Consider the following 22,863-nt stretch of genomic DNA (forward strand, 5'->3'; position numbering starts at 1 on the left):
AAACAGATTGTCAGACCAGATTACAAAATCCCATCAAATTTAATAGCAAAATATAACTTTAAATGCAATATAATTAATCTCTCATGTTAATGATAGAAAATAGTAAATAAAGTTAGAAAAAGAAGACAACACAGATTTTTACCTCATTGTTTTCCTTTTTTCAAAACTACATGGCTGCCTTATATATGCTTTTGATAGAGGGCTAACATCAAGTTAAACATAAAGCATGCATTTCAAATTTATTTTAAGCTGAAAATAAATTAATGTTTTTGACATTTTCCCATATGTTTGAGAGGTAAGTTTATAGGTCTATAATGGGGACCAAAGTCTTAATGTAAATTTTTAATATTTCATAATAAGATTAGGACTTGAACTTGTATTTGTCTATATGTAATGTCTGTTTATTTAGCATGGGTAACTGCAATAATTGGCCCTAATTTCTGATAAGGGGTCCCCCCCTGTTGCCACACATGACCATTTTACAGTGTTGCACTTTTGCTTGTGACTGTGTACATTGTCCTCTACTAGTTATTATATGTACTTAGAATCTTTTTTAAGATTTTATTTATTCATGAGAGAGAGAGAGAGAGAGAGAGAGAGAGGCATAGACAGGCAGAGGGAGAAGCAGGTTCTGGGGGGGTGGGGGGGAGGAACCTGATGTGGGACTAGATCCCAGGATCTTGGGATCATGCCCTGAGCCAAAGGCAGATGCTCAAATAAATGCTGAGCCACTCAGGTGTTGTTCTGCTCAGATTCTGTTTTTATGTGTCTAAGTTTATGTTTTAATTATTTAAAAAATAACCCTATCTCTTAAGTATTAGGCCAGTCTCTTTACATTGTGTATATGAAAATGTGCTTTAACTTAATACCACTTAATTGTACATTTAAAAATGATCATAAAAGTAAATTTTATGAGTATTATAGCACAACTTAAAATTTTTTTTGGAAAAACGGTATGTTGTAAACTTTAGGATAGTTTTAATATTTTATATAGAGTTTTTTAATGCCTCATCATTTTTCTCCTTTGGAATATCCCTTATTTATATTTATGTATATATGTACATACATATGTGTGTGTGTATGTGTGTGTGTATCTTTCCAGCTATTTTCCAACTTTTAAGATTTTTTTTTTTTTTAGATTAAAAAAAAAAATCTCTGTACCTAGTGTGGGGCTTGAACTCACAACTTCAAGATCAAGAGTCGCAGGCTTTACTGACTGAGCCAGCCAGTTGCCCCTGTTTTCTTTGTCTTGATTAGAATGTTCCTAAAACTGCTTAGGGTGAGCTTTAGCTTTTTTATAAAATTTGTTAATCCTTAGAAAACTGTGTTCTGTAATGAATTTAACAGCCTAATAAGCACATTAGGTAGGGTGGATGGAGGTGGCACCAAGAACAGTGCTTACTGGCCATCCTTCACATTAGTTTTTGTCCTTTTACAGCTATGCATTTACTTAGAGAAAGGGCTTGAAGGAGATATATTTGAAGATTGGAGATTATATATTATTAGTACCAAGAAGAAAGTCACGCTGTAGAAGGAATATAAGAATGGAGAGTAGGTAGATGGCTTGCCTCAGGTTCATTTAGCTTTGTGTATAGTGTGACCTTTAAGAAGCCTGTGTGGAGGTCTTAAAGAACAAATTTTCAGTACTGATTTCTGACTAGGACTAAAACTACCTTTTGTTTTTCACTTAAACTGTAACTTCTTTCTTGAATTAAGAAAATATTTTAACTCAGATGTTTGGGGACTATGTAAATCCATATTTGTTCTACTACGCTTCCAGAGAAATTATGGAAATCATTAAGAGATTGATGATTGAACCAATACGAAGGATCAGATTGTCAGTTCATATCTTTCTCTATGAATCTTTACTGTTATTTTAAGGATACATGCAGTCGAGAGGCACAAAAGAACAAGGAGTGCCTGTTTCCACATTCTTCCTTATTATATATATTCTATGATCTACAATGATAGATGAAGTCTGTCAATGATGTGTTTAGGTTTCTCACAGCAGGGAATGTTTTCAGGTTCGAAAAATCTCCCATATAATAGCACATCTTAAGTGATATTTTTACAGGAAGTCATACTGCATAAATTCATTAATTTTGTGTTTGCCATAACCAGTCCTAAGCTCGGGACATCCAGTCAAAGCATTCCATAGAGAAGGACTTTTTCTAGGTAATACCATCTATTTATTTATGAGGCAGTTGGGTACTAGGTTTTTGACCTGACTCCAAGGAGATTAGATTACACTTTTTTTTTTTTCTCGAGAGTGTTCCCCTTCTCTTTTTCTTTTGTTCTCTCTACACACAAACCTCGTGGTAGGTCAGATGCTCAACTCATTTCTTCTTGCTCAATGAAAATATTCACAATCTTAATGCCTGGGGGTATAGTTGATATATTGGTGTATTTTCTTTTGAAAACCATTTTCTCTGGGTATGTGTGTGTATGTATAGTTTACAGTAATGGGCCTGTAACTTCTACAGGATCTCTGAATACTAAAGTCAGCATTTTTGGACACAAATGCTTTTCCTTAAAGCACTTAATTACTTGATAGATGTTTATTCTGTAACAATTGTTTGAACAGATCTGCTCTACCTAATCAAGAGTTATAGCACCATACTTTATGTGAGCAGGACTGATCTTTGATAGAGATCTATTAGGAAACCACAGAAATTGCTTTGTGGATAGTACCCAGGTAACTTGGTATTTGACAACATGACATTTTATTGAGTATAGATCAGAAGCTTCCTGTTTCTTGGATTACAAAGTAAATTATTTATGAGATACATGGCACATCTTCTGCAGTATACAACAGAGAATTATTTGAAGAAAGACAATATTTGGTATTGTGATGTAAGCTATAATTATTATCAACAGGAGCCTGGAAGAATTCTGTGGAAGAGTGGACAACAGATGACTGGACTGAAGATGTAAGTATTTAGCTTCAGGTTAGATCTGTCTTCCTTTTGGTTTCTGATAGGGGCATGTCTTCTTTGAAGAAAGCTGGAGATACCTTACAGTTGTTCATGGTTCCTTTTCAGACATCAGTGATTATCATGTTTTTTAGAAAATGCTTCTTAGAAGGAGGTTGGTGTTTTGAAATTTTTAAGAAACTTGTTTTTAAAGCATCCACTTAAAAATGACCAGTTGTAAAATAAGACTGAAATCATTTTTTTGATCTTATCTCTTGTTCTTTTTTTAAAAGTTTAAAAAATTTTATTTATTTGAGAGTGAGAGTGCTCAAGTGTGGGAAGGGACAGAGGGAGAGGAATAAGCAGGCTCCCCGCTGAGTGGAAAGTCCAAAGTGGAGCTCACTCCCAGGACCCTGAGATCATGACCTGAGCCAAAGTCAAATGCTTAACCGACTGAATTACTCAGGTGCCCCTTGTTTATTCTGATAACCAACTGATGCTGTTGCCCTGGCCTGTGAAAATTTATTTTTTATAGCATTTTTATTAAAGGAGACTGTCAGTGTTTGGGTCACAGCTGAAATTAACCTGAATATGTGAATCTGGTTCTAGCCCCAACCCCTTCTTCCTAAAACTAGATGAGCTCTTTTTATATTTATTCCATAGACATTTTTGAGTGTACCACACTAGCCTCAGGGTAGTGTTCATTTATAACTCTGGGATTAGCATAAGATATTCTTTGATCAAAAAGATTTAACTTAAAAAAGAAAATGTAACTGAACTAGAATCCCTTTAGTAAATTTTATACCATTTTTCTCTTTGACTCTCAAGGTCTAGAACATGTGTATACACATGATAAAGAGCAGGACATTACATGGGAGAGAATAAAGGGGTTATAAGGATTGACCTTTATTTATTTAAATGTTGGGTTTTAAATTTATTTTCAAGTAATCTCTCCATCCAGTATGGGGTCTAACTCACAACCTCAAGATCCAAGAGTTGCTTCTCTACCAACTGAGCTAGCGAGGTGCCCCAACTATTGACCTTTAATACCATGCAAGTAGCCCAGACTTCAAATTTTTTTCTTTGAATTATTTCCGATCTCCTTTACCATTTTGTTTTCATAAGTATATTTTTATTTATTTAATATTCTTTTATAAGTATATATAAAGATTTTATTTATTAGCGAGAAAGCATAAGCAGGGGGAGGAGTAGAGGGAAAGGGACAAGTGGACTCCTAGGACCCTGAGTTTATGACTTGAGCTGAAGCCGAATTCAGATGCTTAATGGACTGAGTCACCCAGATACAAGTGTATTTTTAAAGAAGTGAACTGCAGTTATGCCACCCCTGCCCTGCAGTGAAGCAGTATTATGTTTGGTTTGTTAGAGAGCAAACTGGGTAGAATATGAGGAAGGAAAACAGTAGAGATGTTTGAGTATAATGTCACACAGCTCTGTTCTACTGGTACTATGAAGAGGCTGGACTAGATGGGTGGTTATTTTAATCAATGGAGGGATGGGTACCAGTGCTGAAGGAGGACACATTGAGCAGCCTATGGGCATTTTACTTTATTTCAGAGTTGTCCAACATTTAAATGTTTTGTATTACTAGAATTTTGGTAAGAGTTTGTTGGGAGAAAAGAGTATTTCCAGTGCTAGAAGCTTTAGCTTTCCTTGGCTCCTGTCTGGGTGAGCAGGCAGGCTAGCAAATTAGCAGGAGAGGGGTGCTTGGGTGGTTCAGTTGGTTAAGCGCCTGCCTTTGGCTCAGGGTCATGATCCTGGGGTCCCCAGATTGAGTTCCACATCAGGCTCCTTGTTTAGCGGGGGGGTCTGCTTCTCCCTCTTCCTCTGCCCTTCTGCCTCTTCTGCTCTCTCTTGATTAAATAAATAAAAAATCTTAAAAAAAAAAGAAAAGAAAAGAAAATTAGCAGGGGATCAGAATGCAAAAGGTCCGTATTCAAATTCTAGCTAAGCTGACCTATTGATTTTAATGCATCTTACTGAGCCTTCTCTTTTATCAGTGTAATGAATATCATAACAATTATCCTGCCTAACTCAACTGTGTTTTTCTATGGGTCAGATGTGGGTCTTTCAGTTAATGTTGCTAACAAGCAGTTCAAATGTACACAGAGTTTAATATTCTACTGGAAAGCCCATATTCTATCACAATATAATTTATAATTAGTGAAAATAATTAGCATAGGAAATTTGGATGTATTCTTTCAAAAATTAAAAAAAATCAAATCTTTTCTGAGATGGTATAAAATAATTGAAACATCAGTATAGTCTAAGGTATAAATCTAAAATTCCTTGTGGAGCTTAGATTAATGACTAGTAGGTTGCCTGTGTGGCTCAATCAATTAAGTGTCCAACCCTTGGTTTTGGCTGAGGTCATGATACCAGGGTGGCGAGATCGAGCCCCATGTCGGGCTCCACATCCAGCAGGGTATCTATTTGAGATTCTCTCCCTGCCCCGCCTTGTACCCATGCTTTCTCTCTCACACAGAAATAAATAAATCTTTAAGAAAAAAAAAAATCTTAAAAAAAAAGAAACAGTAACTATTATTAGCCTTTCCCTCCCCACTCCTTTTTTTCCCCGTTTAAGTAATTTCTGCACCCAATGTGGGACTCAAACCTGCAATCCTGAGATCAAAGGGTTGCATGATCTATTGACTGAGCCAGCGAGGCTGCCCCTAGAGGCAACCACTTTAAATAAATTTTATGTATTTTCTTCTGATTTTTTTCTTTTCATAAATCTTAAAATATGTCTTGTGTCTCTTGAAATCTGAGAATGCTTACTTTCTACATATTTTTTTAAAGTGTTTTGTTTTTAAGTAGCTTCCACACCCAACATGAGGCTTGAACTCACAACACTGAGATCAAGAGTCACATTTTTACTGATTGAGGCAGCAGCTGCCCCTCTCTCTTTTTAAAAAAATAAAGAGGAAACGATTTAATTTTCTGTGTTCTACCAAGGTTAGATATGATGTCAGTGATTTAATGTGCCTCTCTTTTGCTTTGAACTGATTAATATTTTTGCGGCTTTGGATCTACTTTACCACTGCTTTTTACAGTTATTCCTTTATTGCTTTACTCTGTTATGGAGTCTTATATATAAAATAGAGTAAAGGTAAAAATGATTTCTTTGGGGCTCTTTAAGATACCTTATATATTTAAGATACAGGGTGTAGTGTAAGCCCTTCTCGTTGAAACAGTAAACTATTCAGCACTTTCTGTTTTTATAGAAGATGAACACCTACTGGCTGCTCTGCCCCTGCCTGAATATTAATGTGTGAGGCAACCTGATTTTTATGCAGTGTTTCAGAGTTCTGAGACTGTTAGAGTTGATAAGTACTAGAGCAGTCTTTAAAAAGGATAAACTTAAAAAAAATAAAATAAAAAAATAAAAAGGATAAACTGGCCATGTCTCTGCCGCTGCATGTTTCTCATGAATAAATAAATAAAATCTTAAAAAAAAATTTACTTGTCATTATCACTTATGTATTTCCTTTGACTACTTTTTGGTTGAAGTATAATGAGAGTATTGATGACTAAAAATTATCAGAAATTTGATAAATTTTTGGTTTTATGTTCTGTAAAATAAGAGCAAAGTATTTTTTTATTCCTTTCCATACAGCTTTCTGAAACAAAGGTCTTCACTGCCTCAGCTGTTCCAGCAGAGAATCATGTCACACCTGGGCAAAGGTAAATAATTTTTGTCACTTTTTGTTTGTTATTCAAAGCAATAATTTACATTTCTTGCTCAGGAGATTTATTTGGGGGCTCAGGTCTTTTTTTTCCCTTTGCTTAAATCTTTCAGTTTGTTGCCTTTTCCTAAGAATTTGTTTTATCCCTAACCATCCTTGTGAGCTAACAGAGCCTCCATCATTTTCTAATTATTGTATCCAGTGGTGAATTAAAATAGCAGTTATGTTTGGGATTTCTTATCATTTGTGATAGAGATTATGTTAAACCTATTTTATTTAACTTAATTTTTTTTAAGATTTTGTTTTTAAGTAATCTCTACCCAATGTTGGGCTTAAACTCACAACCCCAAGATCAAGAGTTGCAGGCTTCACTGCGTGAGCCAGCCCAGTACCCCTGTTAAACTTAATGACTGTTCTTTTTTACTTTTGTAAATATGTTGGGTTTTTTTTGGACACATCAACCTAATAGAGAATATTCTTTGGTTTCTATGTATATAGAATACCATTTATTTAATGGTATTCTACTGGAAAGCCCATATTCTATCACAATATAATTTATAATTAGTGAAAATAATTAGCCATACATAGAAATACCAAATAAATACCATTTATTTAGATCTTCTAAGGGTAATACAAACTTCTCATTTTATATGGGCTAAATTAGTTTTATTTATTTTTATTTTTTTGACATGGCTTATATTTTTATGTTTTTATTTTTATTTGTTAAAAAGATTTTATTTATTTATTTATTCATGAGAGACACAGAAGGAGAGGAAGAGACGTAGGCAGAGGGAGAAGCAGGTTCCCGATGGGTAGCCAGATGTGGGATTTGATCCTGGGACCCGGCGATCATGACCTGAGCGGAAGGGAAATGCTTAACCAACTGAGCCACCCAGGTACCCCAGGCTCTACTGGTTTTTATCTAGCCTTCTAGATTACAGAAAATAAAGGAGTTTTCAGGAAAATAAAAACACTGTTTTTATGTACGGTACTGAATTCTTAACTTATTTTTTTTTTTCAAAGATTTTATTTCTTTATTTGAGGGAGAGACAGATAGTGACAGAGATAGCACAACTGGGGAGGAGAGTGAGAAGCAGGCTCCCACTGAGCAGGGAACCTGGGATCATGACCCAAGCCAAAGACAGATGCTCAACTAACTGAGCTACACGTGCCCCCAGAACTGAATCTTTGAAAAGCATTCATTTATATCCTAGTTTCTGCAATAATTTAAAAAACCTTTGATTATAGTCTCAGATGCAATGATTTAGGAGTATGAAGGCCTTTCTAGGTATGACACCTGAGAATTGAAAGACATTTTGATCTTAACATGCTTGATTTCTTGCTAAATGAGATGATTATAAAACTTTGTTACAGGGAAATAATAATGATCAAAGGGTTTATGAATTGCTTAAATTTATTTAGATGGCTATAACTTACTCATTATATTGATTACTCAGTGACTTTCATAGGAATATTTTCATTAAAAAAAAAAATGGGGGACACCCGGTGGCTCCATGGTTAAGCGCCTGCCTTCGGCCCAGGGCATGATCCTGGAGTCCCAGGATTGAGTCCCACATCAGGGTCCCTGCATGGAGCCTACTTCTCTCTCTGCCTCTGTCTCTGCCTCTGTCTCTGTGTCTTTCATGAATAAACAAAAATTAAAAAAAAAAAAAAAATGAAGCCCCGTCCCTTGTTCCCTGAAACAGGAGGAAAGGATGGGACCAGAGATCGCAATTGGGCATGGGAGGGCATTAAAAAAAAAGAAAGAAAAGAAAAAATAGACTTTAATGGTTATTTCTCAGAAGACAATGCTGTACTATTTTTAGGCATTTATCTTCTCTTTTGGAATAGAGTGTGCTGTGTTTTTTTGTGATAATATAGCTTTTGAGATATGTTATATATGCTACGACTACCCTGAATTTATATCCCCAGAATTAGGAAATCATTAGTTAGAACGTTACCCTGAGATCCAGAATTCTTGTCTGGGACTTCAGCTGGTTATGGGAAGGTAAGAGTGGGTAGTGCATAAGGAAAGGAGCTCAGGTCTAGGAACTTTATTCTTTATCAGATAGTAGTGGGCCTTGAATTATTTGACCTCCCAGGATCTGCTTCACTGGCACGGTAAACATTTTGGACAGGAGATCTGACTGGAAACTGGCCTTTGAAAGGGTTTAATGGAGCAAATTACCATGTTAATCCAGAGCACCTTACAGGTTTTGTGGAGAAGAGTTAGTAATTCACTTACATGTCAGGTACTATAAATCTAGAGGATCGTTTCTTCTTCCTCGTGCTTTTTGGTTTTCAGACCATGATTCTCAAGTTGCAGTGTCTGTTCTTCTGGGGGCATTAACAAGAGTTATAGTCAACAGAGTACTTATTAATATATTGTGCATTTTCCCCCTGAATATATAAGAGAAAATTATTGGAGATTTAAATAAACTTAAATATATTATAGCTTTGAATGTAGAACTTAAGGGGATGTTTATGATAAATGGGAAACAGCTTGAATTATCTACCATGGCTGTGGTTCTCATTCCTCCAAACTAGGGATTCACTTTCCTTGAAGAGGCAATTTAAGAAACAATTGGTTCCAAGTAGTGAATGGAGCAAAATATTCTACAGTAAATTATCCAAGCTTCAGAGAATTGTTTATTTACTCATTTGCTTCAGGTTTCAAATCAGTTGTTATTGTGCTATTTCTGTGGATATGTCTTGATGCACCATTTCATTTCTCTTCTTTGCTGGGCCTTGGCTTTAGTGTCTGTGGCTTCGTATGCCTTTTTTTTTTTTTTTTTTTCCGATTGATGCTGTCCTTTTGACTCCTTTAAACTCCAGTTTCCAAAGATTTTCGTCACATAGATTATTTTTTAACATGAATTTACTTTATATTGTTTCACTTCTCAAATTCATTATTGGTAAGATTTGCTTTTGACTCGTTCCTCATTTGCTTTTTGTCTGCTTAGCATTGATCTGGTAGCCTTGCTCCAGAAGCCTGTTCCTCCCAGTCAAGCCTCAGAAGTCAACTCCTTTGAAACTTCCCAACAGCAGGGCTTTGGTCAAGCTCTTGTCTTCACAAATTCTCAGCACAACAATCAGATGGCACCAGGGACTGGCAGCTCCACTGCTGTCAACTCCTATTCTCCTCAGAGTCTGGTAACTCACTTTTATTTTAGTATGGGATTTGAAGGAATGTACCCCTCAGCAAATGCATTGTAGAATAACACATGCCTTATAATTATTTTCAAAATATAAAAGTATAGTAAATCTCGTCTGGAAAACAATGATGTGATAATTTCCAAGCACATATCTGATGATTCCATGTGGAATTCAGCTACTCTGAGTTTTCTGGACAAAGATAAAAAATATTTCCTTATGATTTGTTGAAATCTTTTAAGTTGTAATCACTCAGGCATCTCATATTAATTTTTTCTTGGATTTTGTTTTAAAGTCTGTTACTTATGATATTAAAATTTTCATTTGTCTCCCAGTTTAGTTAAATTCAAATGTTTGTCAGTATTGGCTTGCTAAAATCATGCTAAAACGGTTCTTTCCAAGTCTGCCTAGATGCTTATATTTTTTGCATTTTTTTTGTTATTCATAAAATTAGTGTATTTTTCTTAAAATGCCACTCTGTAATGGAGACCCTTACATAATATGGATGTTTTCATTAAAACCAGGGCATCTACTGCTTGTATATCTGGCTTTAACTTCCCATGAGAATTTAGTTTCTATCAGAAGGGACTCCAGGAACTGGTAGAGAAGGATATGAAGATAGGCTGAAAGGAATAAAATCTTAGATCATAGAATGTGAAAGAATGTAACTGCAGAATGGTAAAGTGAAGGCCCCAGCTATAGGTAGTTCTCAGTTGATATTGGGGGATGTGGGTGGAGGATTGGAATACCTCCACATACAGATCAGCAGCTTTCACTAGTGGTAATTATTTTGGGTCATGCTTTGCTGTGTTTTGCCTGAAATATGTAGTTGAGAAACAATTTCTTATGAAATATGATCTAATCTTTTCCCCTGCTTGACTCAAAAATCATTTGCTGAACCCTAATAGAGAATTAAATATATAAACTTTTCATTGCTGTCTTCTACTCTGCACAGACATGTCATGTCGTGTATAACTGGCTTGGAAACTTGACATTTTTAGTGTTATTGATATAATTACATATGAGACGGTATCAGTTCATGAAGTAAATAGGACAGCCCAAGGCATGAGAGGGTCTAATAATACCTCAGTTTTTTTTAATTTAATTTTTTAAAAAGTAATCTCTATACCCAGTGTGGGGCTCAAATTTATCACCTTGAGATCAAGAGCTGCACATACCTTCCACTGACTGAGCCAGCCAGGTGCCCCAGTATCCTCAAGTTTTGATCTAACCATCCCTGTCCTTTCCTGTTTTGCCTTTCCATCTGCTACTAGTATGCTGATGTAATGTCTAGGCTGACCTGCTGGAATCTTAGGAACATTGGTTGGACTTGAGGGGTTTTTGGTTGTTTTTTAAGGATATGAGGGTTGGGTTTTTTAAGAGTACCGTCAGGTGTTTTGCTTTCATAATGAACACACCTTGAGAAACTGGGATAAGTTGTTTAGCATATTACAAGAGTGGTGCTCAACCCGCTGTACTTTTACAGTCAGTGGAGAACTTCAGTAAATAACAACAGTAATAATAATAATAAAATAATGCCAGAATCCACACAGACCAAAGAAGTCAGAATTTTGAGATTGCAAGTTGGACACTTGTGTGTGTATATATATGTGTGCATGCATACTTGTGGATTAATACACACATTGTTAAAGCCCCCATTGATTGAAATGTACATGAAATTGAGAAGTCTTGTGCTAAGTGTTAATCTGAAGCAAAGTGCTGCTCCTTGATTCCCTGATTTCATTGCATTGTGTCAAGTACAGAGAAAGTGCATTTGGTAATATTACCTGATGCGGGTAGAGATCAGGTAGGAAGAAAGAGGAAGATTAGAAGCATCTACCTGGAAGCTTTTACTAAATAACAAGGGGGCTTGAAATGGGTTTCGGTGGACTTGGAGCAGGTATTTTGGACAGCATGATAAAGGATTCTGGATAGTGATAAATGTTAGCAGATTCTGTGATTGATGTGCAATAACTGCTTACAACCTAATGTTTTACTCAGATAGGAGAATTTGGATTTCCTTAGAACATTTGGGATACTTCATGCCTTTGGATACTGTTAAAAGAAATAATTATTTCAGCTTCTGCATTTGATCTCTTAAGAGAATGCAAGTCATTTCTGTTTTTGACCTTTTAAATGGTTTCCAAACGTTATTATTTTTTAAAAAATTTTTAAAATTTATTTATGATAGTCACACAGAGAGAGAAAGAGAGAGAGAGAGAGGCAGAGACATAGGCAGAGGGAGAAGCAGGCTCCATGCACCGGGAGCCCGATGTAGGATTTGATCCCGGGTCTCCAGGATCGCGCCCTGGGCCAAGGGCAGGCACTAAACCGCTGAGCCACCCAGGGATCCCCAAAAGTTATTTTTTGATAAATAACTTCTTTTTTCAGAAACTGAAGGATCTTGATATATAAAAATGCAGTTGATCTGCCACTGTGTTCACTGGTCCTAGGCTTTCATTCTCCTTGGGTCTTTTTTTTTTAAATTATTGATGTAGTCTCAATACTTTATTTTTGCTTTCATTTCCCTTGCCTTAGGAGATGGAGCCAAAAAAATGTTGCTACGGCTGATGTCTAAGAAATTACTGCCTATGCTCTCTTCTAGGATTTTTATGGTTTCAGGTCTCACATTTACATCTTTAATCCATTTTGAATTTATTTTCGTGTATGGTGTTAGAAAGCGGTCCAGTTTCATTCTTTATCTGTGTCATTCTCTTTGGATCTTAATATCTGACCTGACAGGATAGATAGGGGAGACATAACATTTTCTTTTGTATACTTAAAGAGTGTATATGGTGTTTTTAGTCATCACAACAACTTGAAATAAATGTAGCAGTGTCCAAGGTATCTGCCTAATACACAGATCCTTATGTGTCATTTGTTGTCTGATTTTAGAATATTAACTTTTAGCGCAGCAATCTGCATTTCATTTTGCAAGATGACATCGCTGATCCATTCTGTGATCAAAGTTATTTTAATTACACATGATTACTATTGTTCATATATTAAGAAAATACTGTATTTTTGTTTCTGAAGCTTTGTCATTTAATTCATGGTATTTTTCTTTAGTTTAAAAAACAGTAGCATTTTGTTTATGAACTTGTGACCTCACTTTTTTTTTTTTTTTTTTACCTCACTTTTAAAAAGAAAGCAATGTCTTAAAACCTAGGAAAAATATTCCCCTTCCCTTTAACCTCTTTTTTTTTTTTTCCTTTAACCTCTTATATCAGAATTTAGAAAGATTACTGGATTTAATCAAATTTTGCTGAATAGTAGTATTTTCATGTAGCATTTACTCAGGTGAGTTTTATTGATTGAGATGTCCTCGGTTATAGTTTTGAAAATTCTTGTAAAAATGCTTGATGTGTTTAAAGTCTGGAGTAAAGATTTGTATTGCTGAGGATTTTTGCTTTTATTTCCTTTTAAAGTCCTCCGTCCTTGGTTCAGGATTTGGAGAGCTTGCACCTTCCAAAATGGCAAACATCACCAGCTCCCAGATTTTGGACCAGTTGAAAGCTCCAAGTTTGGGCCAGTTTACCACTACCCCAAGTTCACAGCAGAATAGTACGAGTCCCCCCACAACCACTTCTTCTTGGGACCTCAAGCCCTCAACTTCCCAGTCCTCAGTCCTTAGTCATTTTGGTAAGTATACATTTTCTGTGGTGGTTTGCCGCTCGTGATGACATGCTAAACAACAGTAGAGTGTGTTGACTTGTCAACACTGATGTGGAATTTGTCCAGAGATGTTTCTTTTTAGTAGAATTTCTGTGGAGTTTGTGAATTAAATCCATCAGCTTTGCATTATATAAATATCTGCATATATTTGTTGTTATTAGCAGTAGTGGTAGTAGTACATACCTTAAAGAGATGTGCAAAAGTATGGTAAAGCCATAAAAATATAAGGAAATAACACTTAAAAAAAAGGTTTTATTTATTTATTTGAGAGAGAGCACATGAGAGGGAGCATGAGCAGCAGGGAGGGGTAGAGAGAAAAGCAGACTCCCTGTTGACAGCCTGATATGGGACTTGCTCCTAGGACCTTGGGATCATGACCCAAGCTGGAGGCAGACGCTTAAGCGACTGAGCCACTCAGGCACCCAGGAAATAACACTTTGAGTAAATGCTTGGATAGAATTTTCTAAGCTCTATTATAGTAGGGTGGGACAAAGTTGGGATGTGGAATTTTAAAAGACATCCTCTGGGTTGCTTTCTTATTCTAATATTTGTATGTATCTACCATGATTTGTTGTGCAGCATTAATGTTAGTGGTTTATAATTTAAAGGCACTATGTGTAAGTTGGATGTTTTCACCCATTTTCTACCAACGTACACATCCGCACTGTACTAAGGAATAGCAGAGGGTTATATTAAACACAGTGTTGCTTTCCAAGGCATGTTTAGGGCTTAATGAAAGACATGGAAAATCACATTTCTTTCCTGAAAGAGAATTTGTTGTTATGGAAGTACCTGAGACTATCCCCAAGTTTGGAGTCTACCTAGGAAATTCATTAGAGCCTTAATACTGATTTTTTTTTTTTTTTTTTTTTTATTGGAGGACTGGTTATACATAACTAGTCTCTGCCTAGTAAATACCAAAATTCCCCATTCCCAGTAGGAGAGTTAGTGTTCACCGTAAACTGCATTGTGCAAACATTAAAGGCAGAGTCACTCTTCTTACCTGATAGGAGTGCTGGCAACCTTTGCCTAGAGCATATTAAAATTCTGTGTTCTTAGACACTGGCCAAGAACCAGTTTAACAAGGTGGCATTTCTGATGCCAGCTGTAGTCCTATGTAAACTTTTTTCTACAGACCCACTGCAATGGGTGATAAGAATTTTTAGATTTGTAGATGCTATTCCCATATTCCTTATAAATCCAGTCTATTTTTTTTAATCCCTCTTTTGTACATATCTCTAATATCAAGTCCAAAAATAGATTCATCTAAGATGGAAATACACTGTCATGGATTGGCAGCCCTTCAACTGGAATTCTCACTTGTTTCTGTAAATACAGTTTTATTGGAACACAGCCATGACATTCATTAGGTATTGTTTTACAACTACTTTCAGTCTACAAAGGGAGAGTTGAGTAGTCGATAACGGATGGCCTTCAAAGCCTAAAATATTTATTAGCCTGCACTTCGCTGGAAATAATTGCCAGCTTCTATGTGATTTGAAAATCATGTAGACAAAGGGCTACCTTCCTTTATAAAAAATAGTAACTATAAATAAAGGAGACTAAACGAAGGTAAAAACTGGTCAAAGAGGTATGGCAAGAGTTCATAGGCAAAGAATACTGGAGTATATGAAATGATGATTCTGATGCTTCATCAGATTTATATCATTTTAATTTTCATCTTTTATGCCATTTTCTGTTATTTAAATTAGGAAGGATAAAAGTTGTTGGTATTCAAAGCATGTTAAAAAGTGTATGTTCTATCTGTTGAAAGAATTTTGAAGTGTTCATAAAAATTTAAAACAGAGTAGCTCTTTGAAGTAGTATCTCTCTCTCTCTCTCTCTCTCTCTCTTTTTTTTTTTTTTTTGAAGTAGTATCTCTATTCTAGCTGTTGATCCCACAGGTGTACTTGTACTTAAGCAAAATGTCATCATTGCAGCGCTGTTTTTCTTAACAAGATACTGGAAAACCTGAAAGCCTGTTAATATAGCACTAGTTTTAAAAATCGATACCTATATACTCTGGATTACTATGTGGCTGTAAAATGAAGTAGCTTTTCACATGTTAATATGGAACAGCTTCTTAAAATCAAATTGTGAGGAAGATATATAATGTGTGTGTGTGTTTTGAAACAGTATCTCTGAAGATACTCAAGAAACTGGATACAAGAGGCAGACGCCTCTGGAGTGAATTTGGGGATAGAGTTGAAAGGGTGATTTATAGTCCTCATATACATTTTTTTTACCTTTTGGATATTGAAATATATGTTTCTGAAAAAAATTTTTTTAACAATTTAGTTAAAAGATCCATAAAGCAATAAAAATAGAATTCTCTGTTAGTTAAAGGCTTGGTGTGTAGCAACTCAGTGCTCTTCTTACCCACTCCGTATGTCTTAATGTAAACTGCATCTCTTCTCTGCATAAGAAATTATCTACAAACCCATTAGCATCCTTTTCCACTTAACATATACCAGTTATAATATATCACACAGACCCCCAACTTAGGGGACTGGGGTAGAAGATTGTTGGGAGAAACAAATGGTGACTACAACCTTTCCCTGTCAGTCATGGTAGAAGAGGGAGCTCCAAGCCCATGTTCCTAAATAATTGATTGTTGCTTACTTTCCCTCCCTCTCCCTTTACATATTTCATAGACTTCAAATCTCAGCCTGAACCATCCCCGGTTCTTAGTCAATTGAGCCAGCGACAGCAGCACCACACTCAGGCCGTTGCTGTTCCTCCTCCTGGGTTGGAGTCCTTTCCTTCCCAGGTAAAACTGCGAGAGTCAACACCCAGAGACAGTACCTCCACTGTGAACAAACTTTTGCAGCTTCCCAGCATGACTGTAGAAAATATTGCTGTGTCTACCCACCAACCACAGCCTAAACACATCAAACTACCGAAGCGGCGGATACCTCCAGCTTCTAAGGTGTGTTCTCCATTCAGAGGTCACAGGCCCAGTGGTGGAGTATTTTAACACCTCCAGGGTTGGGTTAGTAAGTCTCAGAAACAGTGACATGGTAATTTTTTCAAGCACATAGCTTACTCTGCTTAACGAGGTGTTGGCCATTTCTGAGAGATGGGCTAATATTAGGGTGAATGGTTTTGTATTGGAGACAGAGACTGTTCATTCAAATTACAGGATCTGGCTCAGAAAATCTGCTGGTCTTGTGTATTTAGCTGTGTTTTGTAGATAGTAAGTGGTTCTTTAATTAGATAATGCTTTCAGCAAAGGCCCACTCTTCTCCCTTCTCCCGTCACTCACCACCACCAGCGCCACCGTTTCTTTAGTCTTTGCTCTAAGAAGCAATTGGTGACACTGACCTTTCTAATGTTTAATTTTTCTTTTCTCTTCTCTTTGTTTTTGAAATATGCTCCTTCCTTTTTTCCTTCTTTTGTTGGGTCTCTTGCTCCTTGTTCCTCGAGGGTGCTAGTGTAGTGCTCTGGGAAACCAGTGCTTGTTTGGTTCTGTTACAGGCCTCTGGGACTCGGAAACTCTTATCTCTGTTTTCTGACATGGTGGCTCTGCTTTTTCAGATCCCAGCTTCTGCAGTGGAAATGCCTGGTTCAGCAGATGTAACAGGATTAAATGTTCAGTTTGGCGCCTTGGAATTTGGATCAGAACCTTCTCTCTCTGAATTTGCATCAACTACAAGCAGTGAAAATAGTAACCAAATTCCCATCAGCTTGTATTCGAAGTCTTTAAGGTACACAACTAACTTCCCTGGTTTTGACTGAATTAAGTCCTTTGTTGGCAGTAAAACAAACTAGAGCCTAAGAAATCACTTGGTGGGGACAACACACCCTTTGGTGGTGGGTTTGTGCACCAAACCCACCAGTGACTAGTATCTGATTCCAGAACTTTTCTTCCATCACCCTAGGAAGAAACCCTCTGCCTGTTAGCAGTCCCTCACAATTTCCCCATCCCCTCATCCCCTGACAACTAACTATTCCTCTTGTCTCTGGATTTGCCCATTCCAGGTCAATCTCTTTCTCTTTTCTTTCTTTTCTCTCTTCTCTCTCTTTTCTCTCCTCTCTCCTCTCCTCTCCTCTCCACTGTTATTCACTATATACCTGTCTCCCATGCTCAGTGTGCAGAAATTTTTCTTGTGAGGATGCCTCCTTCTATGTGTCTTGATTCCAATGAAAGCCTATAGTTAACACAAACTAGTTGTCAGTCTCCTCTCCTCTCCTCTCCTCTCCTCTCCTCTCCTCTCCTCTCCTCTCCTCTCCTCTCTCTCCCCTCCCCTCCCCCCCTCCCCCCTCTCTCTTCTCTTCTCTTCTCTTCTCTTCTCTTCTCTTCTCTTCTCTTCTCTTCTCTTCTCTTCTCTTCTCTTCTCTTCTCTTCTTCTCTTCTCTTCTCTTCTCTTCTCTTCTCTTCTCTTCTCTTCTCTTCTCTTTTCTTCTCTCTCTTCCGATTTTCTTTATTCATGTGAGACACAGAGAGAAAGGCAGAGACATAGGCAGAGGGAGAAGCAGGCTCCCTGTGGGGAGCTTGATGCGGGACTTGATCCTAGGACCCTGGGAACACAACCTGAGCTAAAGGCAGACGCTCAACCACTGAGCCACCTAGGTACCCCCTAGATAATTTCATATAGCAAGAATTATGCAATATGTAACCTTTTGTATCTGGCTTTTTTTACTTGGTGTAGTGTTTTCAAGGTTCATCCATGTTGTAGCTTGTATGCATTTTATTTCTGAATAGTATTTCATTGTGCAGATAAATCGCACTTGGTTTGCACTTTATCCATTCATTAGTTGTTTGGATTGTTTCCACTTTTTGAGTATTATGAATTGTGGTACTATGAACATTAATTGACAAATTTTGTGTCCTTTCAGTTGTTTTGGATATAGACCTAGTGATTACTGGTCATACAGTTTTCCTTACATTAACTATTTGAGGAATCAGTAACCTTTCTTCATAGTGGCTACAGCATTTTACATACCTACCAGTAATCTATGAGGGATGCAGTTCTTGTACATCTTTGCCAACAGTTTTTCCTTCAATGGAAACTTACGTTTTATAAGTAGAGAATCCCAGATTTTATATTTTATTAATTTTTCCACTCTCCAGAGCTAACACCTGATATTTACTCTTTGCTAAAAATGGTTTTAGACTTCTGGATTCTTTATGGATTCTTAAAGATGTCCCTTTGCTTGTCATATAAATTAGGTGGGTCTGATTGGTAGGGGAGGGATATTTTGAATTTACATCTTTAATACAGGTAAAGATTGCAATAGTATAAATGTGTAGGTACAGACATGTTTATTTAATTTATAATATAGCAATAAAGTGATGAAATAGTTCTACTTGATCAGGCCATGTAAAGTGACAAATTTATGTCTAAATCTTTTTATTTTTTCTAGTGATTCTTTGAATACCTCTCTACCAATGACCAGTGCAGTACAGAACTCCACCTATACAACTTCAGTCATTACCTCCTCCAGTCTGACCAGCTCATCACTGAGCTCCACTAGTCCAGTAACAACGTCTTCCTCCTATGACCAGAGTTCTGTGCATAACAGAATTGCATACCAAAGCTCTGTGAGTCCATCGGAGTCAGCTCCAGGAACCATCACGGTAATTGGTCTGGCAGGTTTCTTCAAGTTATCTCTCCACCTAATGTGGGGCTCAGACTTATGACCCCAAGATCGAGAGTCACATGCTCTACTGACTGAGCCAGCCTGACACCCTTAGAAATTGGCTAACCTTTTGAATAGAATCCTTAAAGTTTACTGAGTTTGCTAATAGTGGACACGCGGTATGAAATATGCATTTCAAGCACCCATGCATAGGAATGTGTGAATGGACCCAAAAGCTTAGTTTAAGGATAGCATAAGGATATATCCCAAATTGTCCATAGTGCTTTATATGGGGTATTGGAGCAGGTGCCGGGGGGAGCACATCTTAGTCTTATTTGTAATATCTAAGTTTTCTGTAAGGTGGAGATGTTCAAGTATTACTGGTGAGAGCTACTTTATTATTTATTTTTTAAAAAGATTTCTTCATGAGAGACGCACAGAGAGGCAGAGACATAGACAGAGGGAGAAGCAGGCTCACCAAGGGGAACCTAATGTGGAACTCAATCCCAGGACCCTGGGATCATGGCCTGAGCCGAAGGCAGATAGATGCTCAACCACTGAGCCACCCAGGTGTCCTGAGAGAGCTACTTAATTTTTTTTTTATTATTTCAATTTTTTATTTAAATTCTAGTTAATATATATGGTTAAAATTGTAGTAGACTTAAACAACTACAGTTCTGGTTCCTCAGACATACAAAGCGCATTTTAAATGCTCAATACCTATAGTGGCTACAGTATAGAAACACACACAGGTGTATATAGAATATTCCCTTTATTGCAGAATATTTTCTTGTATAGTACTGGGCTGTAGTTTTTAAAACATAAATTAAAAAAAACAAATCAGGGATCCCTAGGTTGCGCAGCGGTTTGGCGCCTGCCTTTGTCCCAGGGCGTGATCCTGGAGACCCGGGATCGAATCCCACGTCGGGCTCCCGGTGCATGGAGCCTGCTTCTCCCTCTGCCTATGTCTCTGCCTCTCTCTCTCACTGTGTGCCTATCATAAAAAACAAAACAAAAACAAAAAACTATAAATCAGACGATATGCTGTCTAAGCTATGTCTCTGTCATTTGCTCAACTTCTCAACTCCACCCCTAATTTCACCTCATACATTGCTTGCTCATTTCATTGCTCAGCTCATTCTTTGCTTGGCTAGTTGAGCTGAGACCCTGCAGATTTCTGATATCTCCTGACCTTTCAGTACTTTACTTTTGCTACTCCCACCATTCTTCTGCTTAGAATTACCCCCACCCCAAATAGTGTAGTTCACATGTTGTTTCAGTTTGTCCATTGTCTGTGCTTGCTTGGTCTATCTAATTTTTAAAGATTTATTTATTTGACAGCGCGCATAAGCAGGGTGAGCGGCAGGCTGAGGGAGAGGGAGAAGTAGGCTTTGGGTAGCCTCATGTGGGGCTCGATCCCAAGACCCAGGGATCATGACCTGAGCAGAGGCAGATGCTTAACCGACTGAGCCACCCAGGTGCCCCACTCAGTCTTATATTTTAACTAATTTTTGTTTTTCTTTTCAAAGTTAAAATGTTTTATTGTCTATATTTCTTGTAAATAATTTCAAATTGTTATAAGGAAAAAAATATGTTGTAAATAAGATTTCTTGAACAGAAATTGTACTGGATTTGGGTTAATAAAGAGGCAACATTTATTAGGTTTATCTTTAGTAGTTTTGACATTTGTAAGAAGGAAATTTATGTCAGCTTCCTTCTTCCATCCAGGGATACTGTCTGAGTCTTGTAGGCTCCACTGTTATTCACTATATACCTGTCTCCCATGCTCAGTGTGTAGAAATTTTTCTTGTGAGGATGCCTCCTTCTATGTGTCTTGATTCCAATGAAAGCCTATAGTTAACACAAACTAGTTGTCAGATTCTGCTCTTTTGGTACTATCACACTCTGCTATTCTGCTCTTTTCCTGCCCAGTCAGAAAAGCCATGTTTCAAAGTAACATCTCTTTTTCTCTAAGAATCAAATGTTGCATTTAATTTGGAAACATTTTTCTCTTGCATGGTGATACCCAGGAGACAGAAGGTGCATGTACTGCTTAATAATTTTTAGGACTGTTTCATTGTTTCTTGTGTTATGAGTCTTATGTTGTGCCCTTTTTACTTCCCTAAATACTCAATCTAGTTTTTAAAAATGTCAGCTCCTTGGGATTTATTAATAGTAAATCCTTTAAGAAACAAAACAAGCCATTGTTTTTCTTTCTTTTTAAATATGTTAACTCAGCCTTGGAATTTTATTTTATTTTTTTAAAGTTTTTATTTATTTATTCATGAGACACACACACGCGCACGCACACACACACACACACACACAGAGGCAGAGACACAGGCAGAGGGACAAGCAGGCTCCATGCAAGGAGCCTGATGTGGGACTCTCAATCCTGGGTCTCCAGGATCACACCCTGGGCTGCAGGCGGCGCTAAACCGCTACGCCACCGGAGCTGCCCCAAGCCATTGTTTCTTGATTAATCTGTACTTCATATGTTTCTGGCTAAATTCCAATAGAATTTCCACTAAGTTGCCATTTGATTTTTGTGGGTTAACTTACTTTGTTTTCTCTTCCTTACAGAATGGACATGGTGGTGGTCGAAGTCAGCAGACAATAGACAGTAAGTATATAAGCTAGCAGTTCTTGTTTTGGCTGGTGGAAACCAAACAAAAAGAGTGTATATATATATAGCTAATATGGAGAAAACAACAGGTCAGTGACTAATTCTGCAAGTTTTAGTCCTTTTTCATTTTCTTTAAAAAAGATTTTATTTATTCATGAGGGACACTGAGAGAGGCAGAGATATAGGCAGAGAGAGAAGCAGGCTCCCTGGGATCACACCCTGAGCCAAAGGCAGACACTTAACCACTGAGCCACCCAGGCGTCCCTGCATTTTTTTTTGATAGTTACCTTTTTTTTTAAATTAATTTATTTATTTATGATAGTCACACACAGCTAGAGAGAGAGGCAGAGACACAGGTGGAGAAGCAGGCTCCATGCACCGGGAGCCCGACGTGGGATTCGATCCCGGGTCTCCAGGATCGTGCCCTGAGCCAAAGGCAGGCGCCAAACTGCTGCGCCACCCAGGGATCCCTCTTTTCTTTTCTTTAAAGATTTTACTTGTTCATGAGAGAGAGAGACAGAGACATAGGCATAGGTAGAAGCAGGCTCCTCACAGGGAACCCGATGCGCAGGACTCAATCCCAGGACTCCGGGATCATGCTCTGAGCCAATGGCATATGCTCAACTGCTGAGCCACCCGTGTGTCCTGACAAGTTTCTTTAGTATAGGCATGTGAGAATGTGAGGACACATAGAGGTGTCCTAGATTATTGAAGACCTTTTTTTTTTTTTTTTTAGTTTTTAAAAATATCTTTACACCCCATGTGAAGCTTAAACCCCGAGATTGGGAGTCATACATTCCACCAGCTGAGCCAGCCAGGTTCCCTGATTATTTGGAGATTGGATTTTGTTTATTTTTTTTTTTAGTGGTGGGGGAAGAGCAGAGAGGCGGGGGAGTAGGATCTTACGCAGGCTCCATACCCAGCACAGAGCCCCATGCAAGGCTCCATCTCAAAACCCTGAGATCATGATTTAAGCTGAAATCAAGATCCAGACACTAAACCAGCTGAGCCACCCAGGTGCCCCTATGTGGAGATTTTAAATGAGATAGTAAGATATGAAATGTCTGGAAAACCTAGTGTGCATTTTAGATAGGTTTTTGTCTTCATCTGTGTCTCCTCCTCCCCTCCACCCCCTATTCTTTGAGAGGCTTCTTGTGAACTTATTATTGTCACCCAAGCAAGACATAGGGAGGTAACTTATGGGGTCTGA

The 22,863-nt window shown here is 37.5% G+C and overlaps 1 protein-coding gene and 1 non-coding gene across 4 annotated transcripts in view; both read left to right on the plus strand.

The window, feature by feature from the left end:
* UBAP2 (ubiquitin associated protein 2) overlaps nt 1-22,863 on the plus strand; it is a 122,092-nt gene that overhangs the window by 85,568 nt on the left and 13,661 nt on the right. For all 3 annotated transcript variants that reach the window (XM_041760935.1, XM_041760934.1, XM_041760936.1), the window contains exons 9-16: nt 2,878-2,930; nt 6,547-6,614; nt 9,580-9,769; nt 13,198-13,411; nt 16,099-16,373; nt 16,982-17,151; nt 18,812-19,025; nt 21,611-21,650. In XM_041760935.1, the coding sequence (XP_041616869.1) occupies nt 2,878-2,930; nt 6,547-6,614; nt 9,580-9,769; nt 13,198-13,411; nt 16,099-16,373; nt 16,982-17,151; nt 18,812-19,025; nt 21,611-21,650 (1,224 nt within the window). The remainder of the gene's footprint in view (nt 1-2,877; nt 2,931-6,546; nt 6,615-9,579; nt 9,770-13,197; nt 13,412-16,098; nt 16,374-16,981; nt 17,152-18,811; nt 19,026-21,610; nt 21,651-22,863) is intronic.
* LOC121496388 lies at nt 9,885-9,967 on the plus strand. The gene has a single exon (XR_005989209.1). It is a non-coding gene; the product is annotated as a small nucleolar RNA SNORD121A (small nucleolar RNA).

Source organism: Vulpes lagopus, chromosome 7 (assembly GCF_018345385.1).
Source record: "Vulpes lagopus strain Blue_001 chromosome 7, ASM1834538v1, whole genome shotgun sequence".
NCBI lineage: Eukaryota > Metazoa > Chordata > Mammalia > Carnivora > Canidae > Vulpes > Vulpes lagopus.